This window comes from Hyperoodon ampullatus (genome assembly GCF_949752795.1).
Source record: "Hyperoodon ampullatus genome assembly, chromosome: 3".
NCBI classification, from domain to species: domain Eukaryota; kingdom Metazoa; phylum Chordata; class Mammalia; order Artiodactyla; family Ziphiidae; genus Hyperoodon; species Hyperoodon ampullatus.
The window spans coordinates 39,368,661-39,392,838 of record NC_136916.1 but is presented as its reverse complement, the minus strand read 5'-3'; the positions used below and the strand labels follow the sequence as shown (position 1 = coordinate 39,392,838).

Below are 24,178 nucleotides of genomic sequence, written 5' to 3'. Positions count from 1 at the left end.
GAAGGAGGCGGCCGCACTGGAAGACCAGGCAGGACAGCCCTGCATGGTCCGGGCTGGGAGATCCGGTCTGTCCATTCCGCTGGCCGATTCCGGGTGGGGCGCTCAGGGCCGCTGAGAGCCCTGCACGTGTGTGTGTGTGTGTTTGTGTGTGTAGAGGGGACAGTGGCTGACGGCTCCCATGGCTCCGGTCCCGGGCACCACGCTGTCTTCGAGGGGAGGCACGGGGAGAGGTAAGGGCACAGAAGCCATTGGAGAGGAGAACCCACCGCGGAACTCCTTGCACACTGGCTCGCCCCACCTGGTGACCCACCTGCCCATCGTGGGCCGCATGTCACCCCCCAGCCCCCGCCCCCGAGGGCAGGGCGCCTGCTCTTTCAGAAGCACAAGGTCTCACATGAAGAAAACCCCGTGGGGACTCTCACGCCCCAACTCCTGATGCTGAGTTTGGGAGAATGAACCCCCTTGACTGGGCGATGGGACCCTTTGAGGAAAGAGGTGGCGGCCCCATCCAAGTCGGGGCCTGGCTGAGAGATGGGAACACAGGAGCCAAGTGCAGAGCCTGGAGGCCAGGCCAACAGGAGGGGCACCCCCAGCCTTGGCCGGGCTCTCCAACTGTGACACTGTAGCTTTAGGGGACCTGGGGTAGGTGACTGAATGTAATGGGGGTCTAAACTGGACCCTGAATGGGGCTTAAAGAAGGTGTGAAGGATGTTACTGAGACAGTGACAGTCATTGGAAGACAGACTCTGTGTCAGGACATCCTGCTCCATCCATTTAAATCCCTGAGATCTGTGACCTTTACGTGGCTACGCAGGATTGTTAGAGCAGCTGCATGTGGATATATCTGCAAGTGGTTCCAGCAAACACACAGTTGTGCACACAGGCGGGCACAGCACACACACAAACATATGCAGGTGCACAGCACAAATATATTCACACACCAGCATATGAACACACATGCACGCATATGCCCATGCACACACTAACGTGAGCAAGTGCACACTAACGTGTGCAAGTGCACATACCTATGCACGTGCACAGCATATGTATGCAAACAGGCACATGCAAACGCATGTACATAGCACACACACAGGGAATAAAGTGAATCCATAAAGTGAATCCGTAAAGCATTAAGTCCTGAACACAAGTGAAGTTGACATGTATTTTTCCCTTTTCTTAGCTTTGATGTTTTTCACAATAAAAAAGTTTAAGAAAAAAGCTAATGGCAAATGACTTTTGATTCATAGGACTTTCTGACGTTATTCCACAAATATTATGACAGGAGAAATGAATGTAGATATTACATGTGTCCACTAATGGATGAATGGAGAAGAAAAACATGGTCCATCAATACAAGGGAATGTTATTCAGCCTAAAAAGGAAGGCAATTCTGACACAGGCTGAAGCAGGGATGAACCTGGAGGGCATTAATGCTCAGTGTTGTAAGCTAGACACAAAAAAACAAACAGTGCTTGATCCACTCATACAAGGCCCCTAGAGCAGTCAGAAACATAGAGACAGAAAGTAGGATGTTGAGTGCCAGGGGCTGAGGGAGGGACAATGGGGACTGAGTGTTTAATGGGGACTGTTTCAATTTTGCAAGATGAAAAAGTTCTGGAGGACGATAACGGTCAGGTTTGCACAACAGTGTGAATTACTTCTTTACCCTGAAATGTGCACTTAAAAATGGTTAAGAGGTTGGCCTTGTTCTCCGCTTTTCTGTGTTTTTTTTTTTTTTTGCAGACCTCGCCCTGCTCTCATCAGCCTCTGGCCCGCCATCTCCTTGAATCCTAACACTATGCCTTCAATTAAGTTGCAGAGTTCTGATGGAGAGATATTTGAAGTTGATGTTGAAATTGCGAAACAATCTGTGACTATTAAGACCATGTTGGAAGATTTGGGAATGGATGATGAAGGAGATGATGATCCAGTCCCCTTGCCAAATGTTAATGCAGCAATATTTAAAAAGGTCATTCAGTGGTGCACCCACCACAAGGATGATCCTCCTCCTCCTGAGGATGATGAGAACAAAGAAAAGCGAACAGATGATATCCCTGTTTGGGATCAAGAATTCCTGAAAGTTGACCAAGGAACACTTTTTGAGCTTATACTGGCAGCAAACTACTTAGACATCAAAGGTCTACTTGATGTTACCTGCAAGACTGTTGCCAATATGATCAAGGGGAAAACTCCTGAGGAGATTCGAAAGACATTCAATATCAAAAATGATTTTACTGAAGAAGAGGAAGCCCAGGTACGCAAAGAGAACCAGTGGTGTGAGGAGAAGTGAAATTTTGTGTCTGATGCTGTAACACTGTAAGGATTGTTCCAAATACTAGTTGCACTGCTTTGTTTATAATTGTTAATATTAGAAAAACAGTCCACAAATGCAGCAGCAAATCAGTTGTATTAGCAGAATGTTGTCCTCATTGCATGTGTAGTTTCAGTACAGATTCCAAACTTACGGCTCAGTTTCTTCTAGTATGATAAAAAGTTCTTTTTTCTTTGCTCTGAATAAAATTGAACTGTGGGTTCTCTATAGAAAGTGGCATTTTGGGCTTTCCCTCTTTTTGTAAAGCAATTTATGCCTAGTTTATTGTCCAGTTAACTTTAGTTTAGTGACTTTTAAAAGTTGGCATTGTAAATAAAACAACTTGCAAAAAATTTTCTGAAATAGAATTAACAACGTATTATCTTTATTCATGAGTTGGAAACTGGAAAAAGGCTGATTGAGGTAAATGTTATCAGAGTGGGGTTATCAGAATGTCTTCCAGCTTCCTGGAGTCCACTGGTATTGATTAGCCTGTATGTAGCAGGGCTCCCTTAATTGGATCTGAGGACTTGTTTTTGCATTTTTAATCCTCTCAGCTTTGAATATGTTGGCTAGAGGCTCATTTACTACTCAGTTTGTGGTTTGGGAGGAAACAGAATTAGACAGTTCGCTGGCTTTTCTATTAAAAGAGACACTTAACCCATGTGGTGTGTCATCTTTTTATAATCAGTAATCCTATGTGGGGAAAACCATAAACACTACTTGCATGTAAAAAATAATTTAACTTTTAATGTTAAAATGTATGGCATTACCCAGAAAGCATCAGTCACGAATGCAAGATACTTTCAATAAAAAGTAAGTTACGTAAAAAAAAAAAAAAAAGGTTACGATAGTAAAGTTTATGTTTTGTGTATTTGACCACAATTTTTCAAACTTTTTAAGGAAAACAACAGGAAGTAATCCATGAATACCACAAGATGCACAACTTCACTAACAACCGAGGGATTAAAACCATACGAAAACTACTGTGCACACACCTACCAGAATGGCAGACATGAAGACACAGTATCAAATATCAGCAGGATGTGGAGCAATGGAAAGCCTGGTGCGCAGTGTGGGGTGCAACCACTTCTGAAACAATCGGGCCTCAGAGAGCGAAGTCCGTGCACACAGACCCACAGTGTTCCTCCCAGCTGAACACAACTCCCCCAGCCCTGCACCAGGACACACGGACATGGACTCTGCAGCCACAGGAGCCAAACCTGAAAGAACCTGAAGGCCATCACAAGCTGATGAAGAAATGAACCATGCACGCTTCTATGAAGGAATATTCCACAGCAATGGAGTACATTTTGTTTAAAGGTAGTAAAACTATAAAAATTATTTTTTTAAAGAAACTATATTCACAAGATGAAAGAATCTATAATTCTGGCACCTAGCGATTGTCGAATGCTCCTAAAAATAGATTGTTGTGGAAACGTTTATTATAAGGAAATTGACATATTCTCTAGGAAGGATGGGGTGAATGGGCCTGCTACATTTTCTACATTGAAGACATATACAGGTTTTGATTCTACTTCTGTTAAATCAAGTGGGGCTTCATTGGATTTCTGCTACTGTGGAGATAATCAAATTCTGGGTAGGGGTCAGGAGAAAATTAGTCATAAATGTTCTCGTGTAATAATTACTGTTGAAAGTGTAAATGATCCATTTATCAGTAAGACTGAGAATAGAATAACTGCTACATTACTTCATATGAGATTGTGTGTGCTACTGTCCCTAGAGCTCCAGTGAGTGAATATTTTGAATGTGAAGCTCATCCAGATCTGAGGATGGAAAAAATGGCTAGGTGTGATATGGCTAATATAAATAATATGCCTACATTTATATTAATTAGTGGATAAGGTACGGGAAGGGGAATTCATGTTGTGAGAGCCAGGGTTAAGGCTAGCATTGGGGCAATATTATATAAATTGATGATGTTGATGGACATAGTGGTTCTTTAATAAGTAATTTGAATGCCTCAGCAATGGGTTGTAGGCATCTATTGGGGCTGATGATTTTTGGCCCTTTCTGGATTTGCATATAGCCTAGGATTTTCCATTTAGTTAATATGAGGAATGCTATGGTGAATTAAATTGGGTCATTTGTGAAAGAATGTTGATTATAAACATATTCTTAGGAAGAGGACTTGAACCAGTGCAGATAAAGGTTTCAGTTTTACATAATTACCGGGATCTGCCAGCATAACAAATCCGGTTCTACAGTAGGGTATGTATAAATTAATTGAATGTAGGTTATATCATCATTTAGTTTGAAGACATTTTGTAGAGTAAGCCGTATTACTCTTGTCCTTTCATACTGGGAGAAATCTGCAATAGATAGAAACCAAGCAGGATGACTCCAGTCTGAACTCAGATCACGTGAGACTTTAATCATTGAACAGACAATTAATAGCAGTTATACCATTGAAATGTCATGATCCAGCATCAAGGTCATAAACCATATTGCCGATATGAACTCCAGAATACAATTACACTGTTATCCCTAGTAAAACTTGTTCCGTTGATCAGTGTTTTAGAAGAACAGGTGATAAAGCATTTTGACTAGCTAGTCTAAATTTTAATCACTCAGAGGTGGTTTGATTCTCCAAAAAGTAAATGGTGCATGGGCTCAAGGCACACCAGCTTCAGTAGTTGTGGCATACAGGCTCAGTAGTTGTGGCCCACTGGCTTAGTTGCTCCGTGGCAAGTGGCATCTTCCCGGATCAGGGATCGAACCCGTGTCCCCTGCATTGGCAGGTGAATTCTTAACCACTGCATCACCAGGGAAGTCCCAGAATCGCAGTCTCCCTTTTAATATACCTTAAGCCTAAAGAATCCTTGGAAAATTGTTACAGAAAATAAGACAATAAAATATTGTAAGGACTATAACAGAAGCATATAGTACACAGTTCATATAGACACATCCCAAGCAGTTACAAAGTATATTAAAAGGGAGGCTGCAATTTTATTTTTTTATTATTTTCTTAACATCTTTATTGGAGTGTAATTGCTTTACAATGATGTGTTATTTTCTGCTTTATAACAAAAAGAATCAGTTATACATATGCATATGTTCCCATATTTATTCCTTCTTGCATGTCCCTCCCTATCCCACCCCTCTAGGTGGTCACAAAGCACCGAGCTGCTCTCCCTGTGCTATGTGGCTGATGGAGACTGCAATTTTAAAAGAATAAGATAAATTATACCCACAAACTCCCAATATTTCCTGAAACATTGCAATCTGAAACCCTATTGTAGGAAGCAGAAGATTCCAGGAGACATTCTACAAATGAAGGACTCTAAACCCTGTGGTTGGATAAGGAATTCTGGAAGGAAGGTATCCTCACCCAAGGAGAGCAGGTTCCTATACTTCTCTAACATCACATCCCTGTACAATTCCCACTGATCTTGGTCCAGGCATTCTCACTCCTCTTGAGAGAAATCTATGGCCATAACCTGGAACTTCAGCAGTCCCTGAAATTAAAAGTACACATACCATGTGGCCACAGGAAGAGTTCATAATGTGACCCAAGAAGAAAAGAGCAAGTTAATAGAACTGGTTTTAATTTAGAAGAGTGTCTTCAATTACCCACTAATATATATATATATATATATATATTTTTTTTTTTTAACAAAGTAACTTTCTCTACCTTATTTCTAACTACAAGAAAAGAGTGTGGCATGTGATCCACAAAACCAGTATAGAGACTATACTTATCTGGAAAAGAAATGATAAAATGATGGTTTCAACACAGGCATATGCATTTTTGAGTGTTTATTTATATCAAATTGGATAAAATGTGTGTATTTCTCAGACAGAAAAGACACGTCGAGGTAGGAATGTACCTTTCAACTATTCATGGGTACACAAGTACACTGGGGAGATTTTTAGAAGTTCAGATTGTGAATCAGTAGGTCCGGTGGGCCTGAGTTCTATTTTTTTTAACAAACTCATTTTTAACTAGTGATGCCACAGTCTCTGATTCATTAACGACAATTGTGAATAGCAAAGACATAATTAGAAAGGTAAAAATTCATATTTAATTTTGAACTTAAAGTGTTTTATGTATTTTACACCTTTAATAGGATATTAAGCACAGCAGCAACAATCATTTGTGAATATTTACTGTAGACCGTGTATCTTTCTAACTTTTTAGTGTAGGATTCCAAGAAAAAGGCCTGGGCTGCGGTCACAGTGGGCGGGGCCCCCAGGCCGGGCCGCCCCTCCAGGACCCCCGTTGGGGCCCTGCGCTCCTGGCGGCTCCCTCCCCCGGAGCCCCCCTCCCTCCCGGAAGGCCTCGGGGCAGAGCGGTCCCACCCACTGCGCCCAGAACGGAGCCCGTGTTTCCGCAGAGCTGGAACTCCCGGCTCGGGGTCTCTTCCCTCCGTCGTCACGGAAGTGCCCCGGAGCCCGAGGGGAGAGCGGCCTCACTGAGGCTGCCGGCTCTGGAGGGGCCCCGGCGGCCGAAGCCGCGACAGTCGTGGGGACGGTGGGCCGGGTAAGTGGGTGCCGACCCTCCGCCTGGTCCGGTGCCCTGGCGGCAGGGCAAGACCAGCTTCTGAGGGGCAGGGGTTCGCTGCCACCCGCCGCTGCTGTTTATAAAGAGCGGCCCCCAGCGTGTGGTCCCGGGGAATTTCGGTCCCTCCTCTCGCCCCTGCCCTCGGCCTGGCTCGCGGGGCCTGGGGGGCGTGGGGAGGGGGTCGGCCTGAGCGTCCTGAGGGGAAGCGGGGCAAGCGAGGCGCAGGGTCCGGCTGCAGCGTCAGCGCCCCTCCTCCCGACTGCGGGGAAAGCGGCTGAAAACTCCTCCCGAGGCTCGCAGTCCCCTTATATAGACGAATCCCTCTGCGCTCCTTCCTCCCTGAGCTAAAGTACCAGGGGGAGGGGACAGGGCAGGGGACTGGCGCAGGTAATGGGGACCATCAACAGTTGATTGTTAACTAAGGAAAACCAGCTCTCCCAACGTGAGGAATGGAGCGCTATTCTTCGTATGCGAAGATGCCAGAGTCTGGGCGCACTGAATTCCTTCTTGTATGCACCTCAGCTCTCTGGGGCCTGCATTCTGTATTTGTATATCCTGAGTTCCTCAGGGCCTGTGGCTCACACTGGAGGGCTGCAAGTGCTGATGACTGTGACATCCTTTGTTTACTGAGATGGCAAGGAATATTCCATTTCTTACAGGCTTGAGGGGCAGACAGTGAAAAAGTTTCAGAGAATCTCGCTCAGCATGTACTTTGGTTTACATATAGATACTATTTATACTTAAGTGTGCTAATAGAGGTTCTCATGTCCAATCAACTGGTACTACTGCCCTCTACGTATTAATTTCATCAATATCATAAGATAAATGCCTATAGAATTGACCAAATCCATTTAAATAGGATAATGATTTTTAAAGGAAACATAATAGAAATATAACAACAAAACCTTTACCACTAAAGGCTGTGTCTGGATCAACCTAAATAAATGTTGCATTGTTAAAATATTGAAAGATGTATTCAATAGAAATATCAACAAAAATGACAAATAATAAGGGCAGCAGAATGTTGAAATGTTCTATCTTTATCATTAAAGTGGCAGAAAATCATTTATTAGTAGGCACTGGGGGCAGAAGATGCCTGATTTTATATCTTTTTCATATTTGTACAGTTGTTTCAACAAGTAACTTAAAGACAAAATGGAAAAACAAGGAGGTTTGTGCCTGAGATCATGTTGATTTGAAACCAGGAATGGCCACCTTGTGCCAGGTGAGTTAAGTTTACCTGGCAAGTAGACCGCAGAGCTCCTGAGAAGCAAGGGTTGGAATTTTTCTGCTGGGTGCCCCTTAGGTTCTGTGACTTGACTGATTGTGAGTCATGTTTCGGGAAAGACCTGATCACAGGAAAGGTGTGGGAATAGAGTGATTTGGGGAGCAGTTAACAACATTCATCACGGCTCACAGCCTGAATGAATTTTAAAGAAACAGGAAAACAAATGCTTCTTATGGAATCAGAGAATGTGAGGGCTGGACAATCCAAGAAAATGAAGAACACATGTCCCATTTTCCAGATGAGAAAACAGAGGCCCAGCAAGGTGAAATCCCTCACCCAAGTTGCACCTGTCTCTCTTCCCCACTACATGGTTCATGAAAGCAGGACTCTTTCTGTCGTGATCACTGCTGAACCCCAAAAAGGGCCAGGTATCTAGCAGCTGCTCCAAAAATTTTGGTTGACTGTAGGAACAATGCTATTTCTTTCTTTCTCACTCTTATTGAGGATTGTGCCAAGAACTCCCCAGTTGCAATGTAATTTGATAAATGTAAATATTAATTGAGTTTTGTTATGATGAGGACTTAGGCTTTGAAGGTAACAGACTTGGTTCAGATCTTGGTTCTGCCACTCAATAGCTGTTTGGCTTTGGGAAAATTACTAAACCTCTCTGAGCTTATTTCCTCCTTTGTATAGTGGGGATAAATGTATCTGAGCCAGCAGAGCACCTGCATGAGAGATGTGCACTAAATATGGGTCTTTCTCACTCCCCCATGCCATCTCTCTGTTCGTCCCAGAGAAGTTGTATAGAAGGATATAGTACTTAAAAATTTTAATTAATTAATTTTTGGCTGCGTTGGGTCTTCGTCGCTATGCGCGGGCTTTCTCTAGTTGCGGCGAGCGGGGGCTACGCTTTGTTGCGGTGTGCGGGCTTCTCATTGCGGTGGTTTCTCTTGCTTCACTTGTTGTGGAGCACCGGCTCTAGGTGCACGGGCTTCAGTAGTTGTGGCCTGCAGGCTCAGTAGTTTTGGCGCATGGGCATAGCTGCTCCGCGGCATGTGGGATCTTCCCTGACCAGGGCTCGGCCCCATGTCCTCTGCGTTGGCAGGCAGATTCTTAACCACTGCGCCACCAGGGAAGTCTGATATAGTACTTTGTAGAGAGGGGTTTTAATTTATTTCAGATAGTGTAGTGTACATTTTTCTTGTAGAAAAGATTATTCCACTATAGAAACATTAATGTGCTGGGATCAAAGTGAAGTTCCCAACTTTTGAAGTGGCAGGCTTGAGGGGCACACAGTGATTTAAAGTCGGGTCACCTGACTTAAAGGGGGGGCTGATTGATTTAAAGCTAGGGCAGCTGACTTAAACCCTGCGTCCCTCAGCTGCAGGACGAGACCAACTTTGGCGGTGCACGGGTTCGCTCCAAGCCAGCACTGCTGTTCAGGAAGAGCTTCCAGTAGTGCCTTAGTGCAGGGGGACTTGGTCCGTTGTCCTGCCACTGCCCTCAGTGGGGGGCCATCTGCTCTTCTGGAGGAGAATGGGAGGGGAATTGCAGAGTCCCCGCTGGAGTTGCGGCACCCCTTGTCTGATGGCAGGGAAGGGGGGGCGGGGCCATATGGTGTCCTGGGACTGGACTCACCAGGTCGACTCAGCCTCTTAGCCTCCTCACCTCCCCCCACACACCCCACAAGAGTTTCCAATAATATGTAATTGCGCCTTAGGTTCTCGGTCTTCAAACTCATACCCAGGCTCCCAGTTCCCTTGATTCAGCCAATTCCTCTGGGCTCTTTCTTCTATTAGATGCAGTCCTAGAGGGAGTGTCTGGGGGATGGGACTGGAGGGACCCCAGCAGCACTGGGTTCAGCTGACTAAAGAGATACAGGGCCTGCGTTATCACACATGTGCGAGGACCCTTAAGGCGGAATCGAGGGGGCCAGTTAGAGGCAGTCCTTGCTGCCTCAAGTGAGTATGGATCACCGTCGGTTGGGGAGCACACTGAGCCTTGAGAAGTACTGTTAGGAGGATGTGTTCCTCCCTCGGCTTCAAGGACATGGGTGGGCTTCAGGGCTCCAGTTCCCCTCCAGGCCTCCAGGTCCGACTGCACCCCAGCGGCCTTGCAGACCTGGCTTCCTGTCCCAGAACTTTCCAGGCTCCAGGAAGAATCCAGACTGCAGAGATGGTGCCTGAGCTCTCCAGCTTAAGAAATGCTGTCCCTGGGGACCCAACAATGGAGGGAGGAAGGGTGAAGGGAGTAGGGGGGTGGGGTAGGGAGGGGTGGCTGCCCTGGGAGACGTTGAGATTATGAGTTTATAATTATGAGATTATGAGTTATAATTATAAGTTCCTCTATTTCATCTTTGGAGAGATGGTAGTCATTTGAAATATGATGTTATATGGTGACATTAACATACTCAAATACTTTCATTTAGAATGACCACTTAGGACCAGAATAAATGAAAGGGAGCACAAAATTATGTTTTTGTTGATTTTTAAAGACCTCAGGTGAGTGTTGATAATTTAAAAATACATGATGTCTTGAGTAAAGTTGCCTGGAATTTGAGATCTGTAAAAAAGCATTTCTTTTCTGTAATGCTAGGATGCTAATTGGACATTTTTGCAAGAAAGAGATTTCAGGATGCAAATCTCGTGTCTCTAAGGTGGCAAGCCAGTTCATGGCGGAAACTTCTATTAAACCTGTGTGAGTGGAGAAATATTTCTTTGGAAGGAAGAGGTCACGAATCCATTTTTAATAAAGTTAGTGGTTTATAGTATACAGAATGAGCAAAATGGCTACTTCTGAACTTTATGAAAAAAAATACAGTTTTTCTGCATTTATATTATGAAGCTGATGTAAAATATCAAAAATTCTTTATTTTGAAAAACAATGTAATCAATTTGACATAATTTATATATTGAACCTGTGGTACACACACACAATAAAATTAAAAATGTTTGCATTTAAAAAATATTTTCAAGTGTAGTTGATTTACAATGTTGTGGGTTTTTTAAATACATGTTCATTGGAGTATAATTGCTTTATAACATTGTGTTATTTTTTGCTTTAAAACAAAGTGAATCAGCTCTATGTATACATATATTCCCCATATCCCCCGCTCTTGAGCCTCCTTCCACCTTCCTTATCCCACCCCCCTTAGGGGGACACAAAGCACCGAGCTGATCTCCCTGTGCTATGCGGCAGCTTACCACTAGCTATTTTACATTTGGTAGTGTATATATGTCAGTGCTACTCTCTCACTACGTCCCCATCTCCCCTTGCCCCCCATGTCCTTAAGTCCGTTTTCTACATCTGTGTCTTTAGTCCTGCCCTGTCACTAAGTTCGTCAGTACCATTTTTCTAGGTTCCATATGTATGTGTTAGCGTACGGTATTTGTTTTTCTCTTTCTGACTTACTTCACTCTGTATGACAGACTCTAGGTCCAACCACCTCACTACAAATAACTCAATTTTGTTCCTTTTTATGGCTGAGTAATACTCCATTGTATATATGTGCCACATCTTCTTTATATATTCATCTGTTGGTGGACATTTAGGTTGCTTCTATGTCCTGGCTATTGTAAATAGTGCTACAGTGAACATTGTGGTACATGTATCTTTTTGAATTATGGTTTTCTCAGGGTATATGCCCAGTAGTGGGATTTCTGTGTCATATGGTAGTTCTATTTGTAGTTTTTAAGGAACCCCCATACTGTTCTCCATAGTGGTTGTGTCAGTTTACATTCCCATCAACAGTGCAGGAGGGTTCCCTTTTCTCCACACCCCCTTCAGCATTTGTTAATTGTAGATTTTTTAAATGATGGCCATTCTGATCAGTGTGAAGTGGTACCTCTTTGTAATTTGGATTTACATTTCTCTAATAATTAGTGATAATGAGCATCTTTTCATGTGCCTGTTGGCTATCTGTATGTCTTCTTTGGAGAAATGTTTATTTAGGTTTTCTACCCATTTTTCCATTGAGTTATTTGTTATTTTGTTATTGAGTTGTATGAGCTGTTTGTATATTTTGGAAATTAAGCCCTTGTCAGTCTCATCATTTGCTAATATTTTCTCCCAATCCATAGGTTTTATTTGCATTTTGTGTATGGTTTCCTTTGCTGTGAAAATCTTATAAGTTTTATTAGCTCCTGTTTCTTTTTTGCTTTTACAGTAAGTCCCCTACATACGAACAAGTTCTGTTCCAACAGTGCGTTTGTAAGTCCAATTTGTTTGTAAGTCCAATAAAGTTAGCTTAGGTACCCAACTTACACAGTCGGCTATATGTTACTGTACCGTAATAGGTTCATAATACTCTTCACACAAACAATACATAAAAAACAAACACAAAAATAAAGAAAACATTTTTAATCTTACAGTACAGTAACTTGAAAAGTACAGTAATACAGTACAACAGCTGGGATACTTGGACTGGCATCGAGGGAACAGGCAAGAAGAATTACTGATTGGAGGAGGGAGAGGAGGCGGGAGAAGGTAGAGGTGAAGGATTATCAGCAGTAGGAGACAGAGGGCAAGATGCCATTTCACTCATACCTGACACTGATGGCACAGGTTCTGGTTCCTTGCTGGATTTAATTCTATCTACCCTCTTGAAAAAATGATCCATTGATGTCTGGGTAGTAGCTCTTTTTTTCTCATCATAGATGGCAAGGTAGCACTGGATTGCATTCTGAGTGGCTGCTGCAACTTTGGGTACCATTCTAGGTTCGGGTCCTTTACCTCAAAAACTAACAGTGCCTCCTCTGTTCAGTGTCGTGAATCTCTTCAGTTCTTCAGTTACTTCTTCTTCTTTCTCCTGTCCCTCTTCATCCTTTCTCTGGGCCTCCAATTCCATCATGTCTTCATTAGTAAGCTCCTCATGTTGCACAGCAAGTTCAATGAAATGGTCCTCTTGCAGATTTAACTCCAGCTTCTCACTGAGGGTCTCTGTGTTGGGGAAGACCTCTTTGGACTTCTCATTTACCTTCTCAAATCCATAAAAATCATGAACAAACTGTGGGCAAAGTTCTTCCAAACCCCATTCATGGTGACCGCCATACCCTCTCACCAAGCAAAGTCAATGTTTTTTATGGCCTTGTAGATGTTATAGTTCTTCCAAAATTGTCCCTAGGTTGTTCCTGATTTGTCACTTACTTTTACTGCCTGACAAAAACTGTGACATAAATAATATTTCTTGAAAGTCGCTGTAACTCCCTGGTCCATAGGTTGCATGAGCAACGGAGTAGTCGGTGGCAGATGCACTACTTTGTCATTGGGATGAAAGTCATCCTTGAATGGGGTGTGGCCCAGAGCATTGTCGAGCAGCAAAAGAATGTTTCGCTGGGACGTCCTTCTCCAAGCAGTATTTCTCTACCTCTGGGGTAAAATGGTGGAGAAACCATTCCTGGGAAATGGCCTGTGTATTCCAGGCTTTGGGGTTACGCTTCCACACAACAGGAAGAGAGCCCTTGGCTATGTTTTTAAGGGTTCTTGGGTTCTCTGAATGATAAACTAAGAGAGGCTTCAGCTTCATATCACCAGAAGCATTGCCACAAAACAACAGTTAGCCTATCCTTTGCTGCTTTATAGCCCAGCATCAACTTTTCCTCCTTACTGATGTAACTTCGGTCTGGCATCCTCTTCCAGTACAGTTGTGTCTCATCGACATTAAAAATCTGCTTCGGGGGGCTTCCCTGGTGGCATAGTGGCTGAGAGTCCGCCTGCTGATGCAGGGGACACGGGTTCGTGCCCCAGTCTGGGAAGATCCCACATGCCGCGGAGCGGCTGGGCCCATGAGCCATGGCCGCTGAGCCTGCGCGTCCGGAGCCTGTGCTCCGCAACGGGAGAGGCCACAGCAGTGAGAGGCCCACGTACCGCAAAAAAAAACAAACAAAAAATACCCCTGCTTCGGTAAATACACACCATCATCAATAATTTCTCAAAGTGTTTCATGAAGTTCCTGGACAGCTACCCTATCTGCACTTGCTGCCTCTCCACTTACTTTTACATTGTGAAGGTTGGCTCTAGCCTTGAACCGATGAAACCAACCATGGCTGGCATTAAAAGATGTGCCCTCTGATTCTTGGCCGTGTTTATTCTTCAAGTCTTCATGAAGGCTTTTTAGCTTTCTCTTGAATCAGCATTAAGCTGAGCAGGATGTTGATCCTACATCCATACTCAGAGAAGTTTCTGCATCTCCATCACTTTTCCATGCTTCTTCGATATTTTGTCAACATCGGCACGGCAGACTTCACATGTTCCATGATCTTGTCCTTGTTCTTTAGAATCATACCAATGGTTGAATGATTCATGTTTTAAGAATGAGCGATGTCTAACATCTTTTTGTCTCGCTCCACTCTTTCAATTATTTTCACTTTTGTTTCCATCATTATCACGTGGTGCTTCTTAGCAGTACCAGCTACATCACCGCTGCTTTTATGCTTGCTTCCAGACATCTTGGGCTTGAAATAAAGGTACTGTACTACTGTACTCTACACAGTCCTGTAAACTACACAAAAGCACAACCACTTATAGAGGATGCACACACATGACAATGTATGCCAGCCAGACACGTGAGCTAACTTACATGATTGGACATGCGAATGGACGTTTGCATCTTTGAAAGTTTGCAACTTGAAGGTTCATATATAGGTGACTTACTGTATTTGTACTGCCCTAGGAGATCTACCTAGGAAAACTTTGGTATGATTTATGTCAGAGAATGTTTAGCTTATGTTCTCTTCTAGGAGTTTTAAGGTTTCCTATCTTATATTTAAGCATATAAACCGTTTTGAGTTTATTGTTGTGTATGGTGTGAGGGTATGTTCTGACTTCACTGATTTGCATATGGCTGTCCAACTTTCAAAACACCACTTGCTGAAGAGACTGTCTTTTCCCCATTGTATATTCTTGCCTCCTTTGTCGAAGGTTAATTGACCATAGGTGTGTGGTTTTATTTCTGGGCTCTCTATTCTAGTCCATTGATCCATATATCTCCTTCTGTGCCAATACCTTGCAGTTTTGCTTACTGTAACTTTGTAGTATTGTCTGAAGTCAGGGAGGCTTATGCCTCCTGCTTTGTTCTTTTTTTTTTTTTTCAGTACGTGGGCCTCTCACTGTTGTGGCCTCTCCCATTGCGGAGCACGGGCTCCGGACGCGCAGGCTCAGCGGCCATGGCTCATGGGCCCAGCCGCTCTGCGGCATGTGGGATCTTCCCAGACCGGGGCACGAACCCGTGTCCCCTGCATCGGCAGGCGGACTCTCAACCACTGCGCCACCAGGGAAGCCCCTGCTTTGTTCTTTTTCCTCAGGATTGTGTTGACAATTCTGGCTTTTTATGGTTCCATATACATTTTAGGATTATTTGTTCTAATTCTGGGGAAAATGTCATGGGTAATTTGATAAGGATCACATTAAACCTGCAGATTGCCCTGGGTAGTATGGCCATTTTAACACTATTATATCTTGCCATCCAAGAACGTGGGATTTCTTTGAATCATCTTCAATTTCCTTTACTAATGTTTTGTAATTCTCAGCATATAAGTCTTTCACCTCCTTGGTGAGGTTTACTCCTAAGTATTTTATTTTTTTGATGCCATTTTAAAAGGGATTGCTTGTTTACATTCGCTTCCTGATATTTCATTGTTAGCATAAATAAATTCAACCAGGGACTTCCCCTGTGGCTCCATGGTTGAGAATCTGTCTGCCAGTACAGGGGACATGGGTTCGAGCCCTGGTCCAGGAAGATCCCACATGCTGTGGAGCAACTAAATCTGTGCTCCACAACTACTTAGCCTGCACTCTAGAGCCCGTGAGCCACAAATACTGAACCCGTGTGCCACAACTACTGAAGCCCACCTGCCTAGAGCCTGTGCTCTGCAACAAGAGAAGCCACTGCAATGAGAAGCCTGCACACCGCAAGGAAGAGTAACCCCCACTGGCCACAACTAGAGAAAGCCCGTGCGCAGCAATGAAGACCCAATGCAGCCAAAATACATTTTTAAAAAAAGAAAGAAATGCAACCAATTTATGTATGTTAATCTTGTATCCTGCTACTTTGCTGAATTTGTTTATCAGTTCTAGTTGTTTTTGTGTGGAATTCTTAGGGTTACCTTTATATGTATTATCATGTCATCTGCATATAGTGTCAATTTTATCTCTTGCCTTTCAATTTGGTTAGAATTTATTTCTTTTTCTTGTCTGACTGTTGTGGCTAGGACTTCCAATACTATGTTGAAGAGAAGAGGTGGGAGTGGGCATCCTTGTCTTGTTCCAGATTTTAGCAGGAAGGCTTTCAGCTTATGAACATTGAGTATTATATTGGCTGTGGGTTTGTCATAAATAGCTTTTATTATGTTGAGATATGTTCCCTCTATACCCCCTTTGGTAAGCATTTTTTACCATGAGTAGCTGTCGAAGTTTTTCAAATGCTTTTTTCGGCATCTATTGAGATGATCATTTGTTTTTTGTTTTTCCTTTGTTGATGGGGTGTGTCACGTTGATTGATTTGCATATGTTGAAACAACTTTGTGACCCTGGGGTGAATCAAATTTGCTCATGGTGTATGATCTTGTTATGTGTTGTCAGATTCGGTTTTCTAATATTCTGTTGAGAATTTTTGCATCTATATTTATCAAAGATATTGGCCTGTAAGTGTCTTTCTCTGTGTTTTTTTAAAGTCTTTATTAGATTTGTTACAATATTGCTTCTGTTTTATGTTTTGGATTCTTGTTTGTGAGGTATATGGGATCTTAGCTCCCAGACCAGGGATTGAACCCACAACCCCTGCACTGGAAGGCGAAATCTTAACTGCTGGACTGCCAGAAAAGTCCCCATCTGTCTTTTTTGTTTGTTTTTTTTTAATAAATTTATTTATTTATTTATTTTTGGCTGCATTGGGTGTTCGTTGCTGTGCGCAGGCTTTCTCTAGTTGTGGTGAGCGAGGGCTACTCTTCGTTGTGGTACACGGGCTTCTCATTTTGGTTGCTTCTCTTGTTGCAGAGCATGGGCTCTTGGCACACAGGCTTCAGAAGTTGTGGCTCTCAGGCTCAGTAGTTGTGGCTCCCGAGCTCAAGAGCATGGGCTCAGTAGTTGTGGCGCACAGGCTTAGTTGCTAACCAGCATATGGGATCTTCATGGACCAGGGCTCGAACACGTGTATTCGGCATTGGCAGGCGGATTCTTAACCACTGTGCCATCAGGGAAGTCCCCCCCCCCATATGGTTTTGATAGCAGGGTGATGGTGACTTCATAGAATGTCTTTGGAAGTATTCCTTACTCTTCAATCTTTTGGAAGAGTTTGAGAAGAATCAGTGTAAGTTCTCCTTTGTATATTTGGTAGAATTTGCCTGTGAAACCATCTGATCCTGGACTTTTGTTGGTAGGGAGTTTTTTAAAATTACAGATTCTATTTCACTTTTAGTGATCAGTCTGTTCAAGTTATCTATTTCTTCTTGATTCAGTTTTTGTCGGCTGTAAAAAACCAACATACATTTTTAGATTATGTTAGCACCTAAATATTTGCCATGTATCAGACCACAAGAAAGCAAAGAAAAAAGTATTAAAATATTTTTACATATAGAAAAAGTATTGACATATCATTTAAGAAATTGGGATAATAATACTAATTATAATAATGACAAACTCTTCTGAACTTAAAGACTACTTTGTCTAAGATGCATACTATATGCTAATTGTTTTATTGTTTTTAAATCCATTGAATGTATTCTCCTTTTTAATTTAGTTCTTTTATTTTACCTGTATATTGTTAAAAACAATTTAGTTGCACATAATATAAAAAATTACACTTTAACAGGAGATATTAATCCATTTACATTTAGTATAGTACTGAAAATACTAAGGTTTAGAGTTACCATGTTATTGTGTGCTCTCTTTTATTTATTTATTTTTAAAAACGATTTAATTTTGTTTTTAAAAATAAATTATTTATTTATCTATTTTTAATATCTTTATTGGACTGTAATTGATTTACAATGGTGCGTTAGTTTCTGCTTTATAATAAAGTGAATCAACTATACATATACATATATACTCATATCTCTTCCCTCTTGCATCTCCCTCCCACCCTCCCTGTCCCACGTCTCTAGGTGGTGACAAAGCACCAAGCTGATCTCCCTGTGCTATGTGGCTGTTTTCCACTAGCTATCTGTTTTACATTTGGTAGTATATATAAGTCCATGCCACTCTCTCACTTCATCCCAGCTTACCCTTCCTCCTCCCCGTGTCCTCAAGTCCATTCTCTACGTCTGTGTCTTTATTCCTGTCCTGCCCCTAGGTTCTTCACAACCATTTTCTTTTCATTTTTTTTAGATTCCATATATATGTGTTAGCATACAGTATTTGTTTTTCTCTTTCTGACTTACTTCATTCTGTATGACAGACTCTAGGTCAATCCACCTCACTACAAATAACTCGATTTCATTTCTTTTTATGGCTAAGTAATGTTCCATTGTATATTGAAGATGTGCAACATCTTCTTTATCCATTCATCAGTTGATGGACACTTAGGTAACTTCCATGTCTGGGCTATTGTAAATAGAGCAGCAATGAACATTGTGGAATATGACTCTTTTTGAATTATGGTTTCTCAATGTATATGCCCAGTAGTGGGATTGCTGGGTCATATGGTAGTTCTATTTTTAGATTTTAGGGAACCTCCATACTGTTCTCCATAGTGGCTGTATCAATTTCCATTCCCACCAACAGTGCAAGAGGGTTCCCTTTTCTCCACACCTCTGCAGCATTTATAGTTTGTAGATTTTTTTGATGATGGCAATTCTTATCTGTGTGAGGTGATACCTCATTGTTGTTTTGATTTGCATTTCTCTAATGATTAGTGATGTTGAGCATTCTTTCATGTGTTTGCTGGCAATCTGTATATCTTCTTTGGAGAAACGTCTATTTAGTTCTTCTGCCCATTTATGGATTGAGTTGGTTTTTTTTTTTGATATTGAGCTGCATGAGCTGCTTGTAAAATTTGGAGATTAATCCTTTGTCAGTTGCTTCATTGGCAAATAATTTCTCCTATTCTGAGTGTTGTCTATTTGTCTTGTTTATGTTTTCCTTTTGCTGTGCAAAAGCTTTTAAGTTTCATTAGATCCCATGTTTTAATTTTGTTTTTATTTCCATTTCTCTAGGAGGTGGGTCAAAAAGGATCTTGCTGTGATTGATGTCATAGAGTGTTCTGCTTATTTTCCTCTAAGACTTTTATAGTGTCTGGCCTTACATTTAGGTTTTAGTCCATTTTGAGTATATTAGTGTATGGTGTTAGGGCATCTTCTAATTTCATTCTTTTTGTAGCTGCCCAGTTTTCCCAGTACCACTTATTGAAGAGGCTGTTAATTCTCCATTGTATATTCTTGCCTCCCTTATCAAAAATAAGGTGACCATATGTTCGTGGGTTTATCTCTGGGCTTTCTCTCCTGTTCCATTCATCTATATTTCTGTTTTTGTGCCAGTACCGTACTGTCTTGATTACTGTAGCTTTGTAGTATAGTCTGAAGTCAGGGAGCCTGATTCCTCCAGCTCTGTTTTTCTTCTCAAGATTGTTCTGTCTATTTGGGGTCTTCTGTGTTTCCATACAAATTGTGAAATTTTTTTGTTCTATTTCTCTGAAAAATGCCATTGGTTGTTTCATAGGGATTGCATTGAATCTGTAGATTGCTTTGGGTAGTATAGTCATTTTCACAATGTTGATTCTTCCAATCCAAGAACATGGTATTTCTCTCCAGTTTTTTGTGTCATCTTTGATTTCTTCCATCAGTGTTTTATAGTTTTCTGAGTACAGGTCTTTTGTCTCCTTAGGTAGGTTTATTCCTAGGATTTTATTATTTTTATTGCAGTGGTAAGTGGGAGTGTTTCCATAATTTCTGTTTCAAATTTTTCTTCTTTAGTGTATAGGAATGAAAGAAATATCTGTGCATTAATGTTGTATCCTGCTACTTTACCAAATTCATTGATTAGCTCTAGTAGTTTTCTGGTAGCCTCTTTAGGATTCTATATGTATAGTATCATGTCATCTGCAAACAGTGAGAGCTTAACTTCTTCTTTTCTGATTTGGATTCCTTCTATTTCTTTTTCTTCTCTGATTCCTGTGGCTAAAACTTCCAAATCTGTGTTGAATAATAGTGGTGAGAGTGGGCAACCTTGTCTTGTTCCTGATCTTGGTGGAAATGGTTTCAGGTTTTCACCATTGAGAACGATGTTGTCTGTGGGTTTGTCATATGTGGCCTGTATTGTGTTGAGGACAGTTCCCTCTATGACTGCTTTTGGAGGGTTTTTATCATAAATGGGTGTTTAATTTTGTCAAAAGCTTTTTGTCAAGAGCATTTAATCCATTTACATTTAAGGTAATTATCGATATGTATGTTCCTATTATCATTTTCTTAATTATTTGGGTTTGTTATTGTAGGTATTTTCCTTCTCTTGTGTTTTCTTCCTAGAGAAGTTCCTCTAGTATTTGTTGTATAACTGGTTTGTTGGTGCTGAATTCTCTTAGCTTTTGCTTGCCTGTAAAGGTTTTAATTTCTCTGTCAAATCTGAATGAGATCCTTGCTTGGTAGAGTAATCCTGGTTGTAGGTTTTTCCCTTTCATCACTTTAAATATGTCCCACCAGTCCCTTCTGGCTTGCAGAGTTTCTGCTGAAAGATCAGCTGTTAGCCTTATGGGGATTCCCTTGTGTGTTATTTGGTGTTTTTCCCTTGCTGCTTTTAATATTTTTTCTTTATATTTAATTTTTGATAGTTTGACTAATATGTGTCTTGGCATATTTCTCCTTGGATTTATCCTGTATGGGACTCTCTGAGTTTCCTGGATTTGATTAACTCTTTCCTTTCCCATATTAGGGAAGTTTTGAACTATAATCTCTTCAAATACTTTCTCAGTCCCTTTCTTTTTCTCTTCTTCTTCTGGGACCCCTATAATTCAAATGTTGTTGCATTTAATGTTGTCCCAGAGGTGTCTCAGATTGCCCTCAATTCTTTTCATTCTTTTTTCTTCATTCTGCTCTGTGATAGTTATTTCCACTATTTTATCTTCCGGGTCATTTATCCATTCTTCTGCCTCAGTTATTCTGGTATTGTTTCCTTCTGGAAAATTTTTAATTCCACTTATTGTGTTGTTCACCATTGTTCACTCTTTCGTTCTTCTAGGTCCTTGTTAAACGTTTCTTGTATCTTCTCCACTCTAGTTCCAAGATTTGGGATCATCTTTACTATCATTACTCTGAATTCTTTTTCAGGTAGACTGCCTATTTTCTCTTCATTTGTTTGGTATGGTGGGTTTTTACCTTGCTTCTTCATCTGCTGTGTGTTTCTCTGTCTTCCCATTTTGCTTAACTTACTGTGTCTGGGGCCTCCTTTTTGCAGGCTGCTGGTTCGTAGTGTCCCATTGTTTTTGGTGCCTGCCCCCAGTGGCAAAGTTTGGTTCAGTGGGTTGTGTAGGCTTCCTGGTGGAGGGTACTAGTGCCTGTGTTCTGGTGGGTTGGGCTGGATCTTGTCTTTCTGGTGGGCAGGTCCACATCCAGTTGTGTGTTTTGGGGTGTCTGTGACCTTATTATGATTTTAGGCAGCCTCTCTGATAATGAGTGGGGCTGTGTTCCTGTCTTGCTAGTTGTTTGCCATAGGGTGTCCACCACAGGAGCTTGCTGGTCTTTGAGGGGAGCTGGATTTTTGCATTGAGATGGAGATCTCTGGGAGAGCTTTCACCTTTTGATATTTCATGGCGCCGGAAGTCTCTGGTACACCAATGTCCTGAACTTGGCTCTCCCATCTCAGAGGCACAGGCCTGATACCCAGCTGGAGCACCAAGATCCTTCATCCACATGGCTGGAGGTGAGAGCAAGAGGTAATTTTCGTACATCTCAAAGACCACCAATGGGATTCACTGGCCATTTTCTCTCCAGATGTGAAGAAAACAAAATTCAGTCTTCAGCTAGTCAGTCACTTTGGCAGCCAGCCTCCAAGATGGCCCTAATCATCCCCTTATTATCTCCCAATCTTCCTGCACCTGTGTGGGCCCTCACACTTGAAAAGGGTTGAGTGTTTAACTATTAAGATATTGCAGAAATGACAAAGTGCAGCTACCAAAGGTGGGTCATAAAAGACATTGCAGCTTCTGATTTGTTTTCTGCTAGATCACTCATCCTGGGGTAAGCCAGCTGCCATGTCATGAGGACACTCAAGCAGCCCTAAGGAGAGATCCATGTGGCAAGAAACTGAGGCCTCCAACTGCAGCCACATTAGTAAGTCATCTCATAAGTCAAAAGATTTAATTTTATTTATTTTTGATTGTGTTGGGCCTTTGTTGCTGCACAGGGCTTTCTCTAGTTGTGTCGAGCGGGGGCTATTCATTGTTGTGGTACACAGGCTTCTCCTTGCGGTGGTTTCTCTTCTTGTGGAGTATGGGCTCTAGGTGCATAGGCTTCAGTAGTTGTGTCATGCAGGCTCAATAGTTGTGGCTTACAGGCTCTAGAGCACAGGGTCAGTAGTTGTGGCACACGGGCTTAGTTGCTCTGTGGCATGTGGGATCTTCCCAGACCAGGGTTTGAACCCCTGTCCCCTGCATTGGCAGGCAAATTCTTATCCACTGTGCCACCAAGGAAGTCCAGTGTGCTCCTTTTTAAACCTAGTCTGTTTTCTTTATTTTCTATCTTAACTATTCTGTATTAAATTAAAAAAATAATACTCCTTTCTATCCCTCCTCTTTGAGTATTATATATGAAGTATATCTTATTTATTAATCTCAAATTTTCAGCATACTTTTAAGAAGTAATCACAATGTCAAGTGTTTAATATCTTTCACTTCCACCTTGAAAAGCATGGATATTAAAGTGCTAATATAATTACCTTCCCTAGTCTATATTTTTTACTTTTTGTTATGTATAAAAAACAGCTAAAAACATGCACGGTTTGTATGAAAATGACAAATTTCAGAAAATTCAGAATCTGAATACACTCTATACCTAGTTTCTATATAGAGACACAGAAAATTTACAGACACTCAGAGGCCCCCTGATCCCATTCTAGTGGCTCCCCTTAAGGTTTACTATTGTTCTGGTATGTAACAAAAAGATCACTTTACCTGTATTTTGTATTTTATATAAATGTTATGACACAGTATAACCACTTTTGGACAGGGCTTTTTTATTCCTTATGTTGTTTGTGAATATACCTATATGGTTGCCTGTTGTGATCATGTATTGACACTGTTGCATAGGATTCCATAGTGTAAACATTTAACTACTAAGTAATTTATTCCAATGTGTATTAAAATATGAGTGATTTTTAGTTTGTGTCTGTTGAGAATAGCACTGGTATATAAATTCTAGAACTTGAGCTTTGGTGGTATGTGTATAAATTATTGTTCAGTATACATGTAGTAGTAAAATTTTTGAGTCATAGCTTTCATATGTTTATCTTTTTAGATACTTCTAAATATTTTCAAAACATCTGTATGAATTTTCATGCTCAGCAGCAGTGAATGAGATTCGACGATTACACACATTCTTGTCAAACTTGATAATACCTGTCATTTTCATTTGAACTTTGTGGTTCGTGAGTGATAATTCCAAGGATTTCTTTTGTTTTATTTAATTGACTACTATGAAGCCAAGCATCTTTTGATATGTTTACTTAACATTCTGTACTCTCTTTTCTGAAACATCTTTTGGTATATTTTCCCCATTTTTGCTATTACATTATTTTCTTATTGAAGACTTTGTTTTTTTTAAACATCTGGAGACTTCTTATTTAGGAGTTTTTTATATATGCCTGATATGAGTTCTTCTCTCTTTCTGTCACTCCTTTTCTTTCTTTAGATGATTGTCAGTTTTTAATGTTAACAACATCTAATTTGTTTTTTTCCTCTTTATTTACTTATTTAGTCATATTTCTATTTATTTATATAGTCCTCTTATTTGTAGTAGAGCACATTATTTATTCTAAACCGCAAAGATGTTTTTGTTTCCTCAATAAATCTAATTATTAAGCTTTAAATATAAGTTAACTTTCTAAACTAAATATGTTGTATCATAGTGAAAATTAATTTTTTCTAGGACAGCCGAAAGGTTACATTTATTCATAAAATGTTGTATTAAACTTTCTT

The 24,178-nt window shown here is 41.3% G+C and overlaps 1 protein-coding gene across 1 annotated transcript; it reads left to right on the top strand.

Annotated features, from left to right (window-relative positions):
* Positions 1 to 1,798: 1,798 nt before the first annotated feature.
* LOC307049770 (S-phase kinase-associated protein 1-like) lies at positions 1,799 to 2,549 on the top strand (the record flags this gene model as incomplete). The annotated part of the gene is made up of 1 exon (XM_079699368.1): positions 1,799 to 2,549. The coding sequence occupies one exon, from the start codon at positions 1,799 to 1,801 to the stop codon at positions 2,288 to 2,290; it is 492 nt and encodes a 163-aa protein (XP_079555494.1). The 3' UTR covers positions 2,291 to 2,549.
* Between the last annotated feature and the right edge of the window lie 21,629 nt (positions 2,550 to 24,178).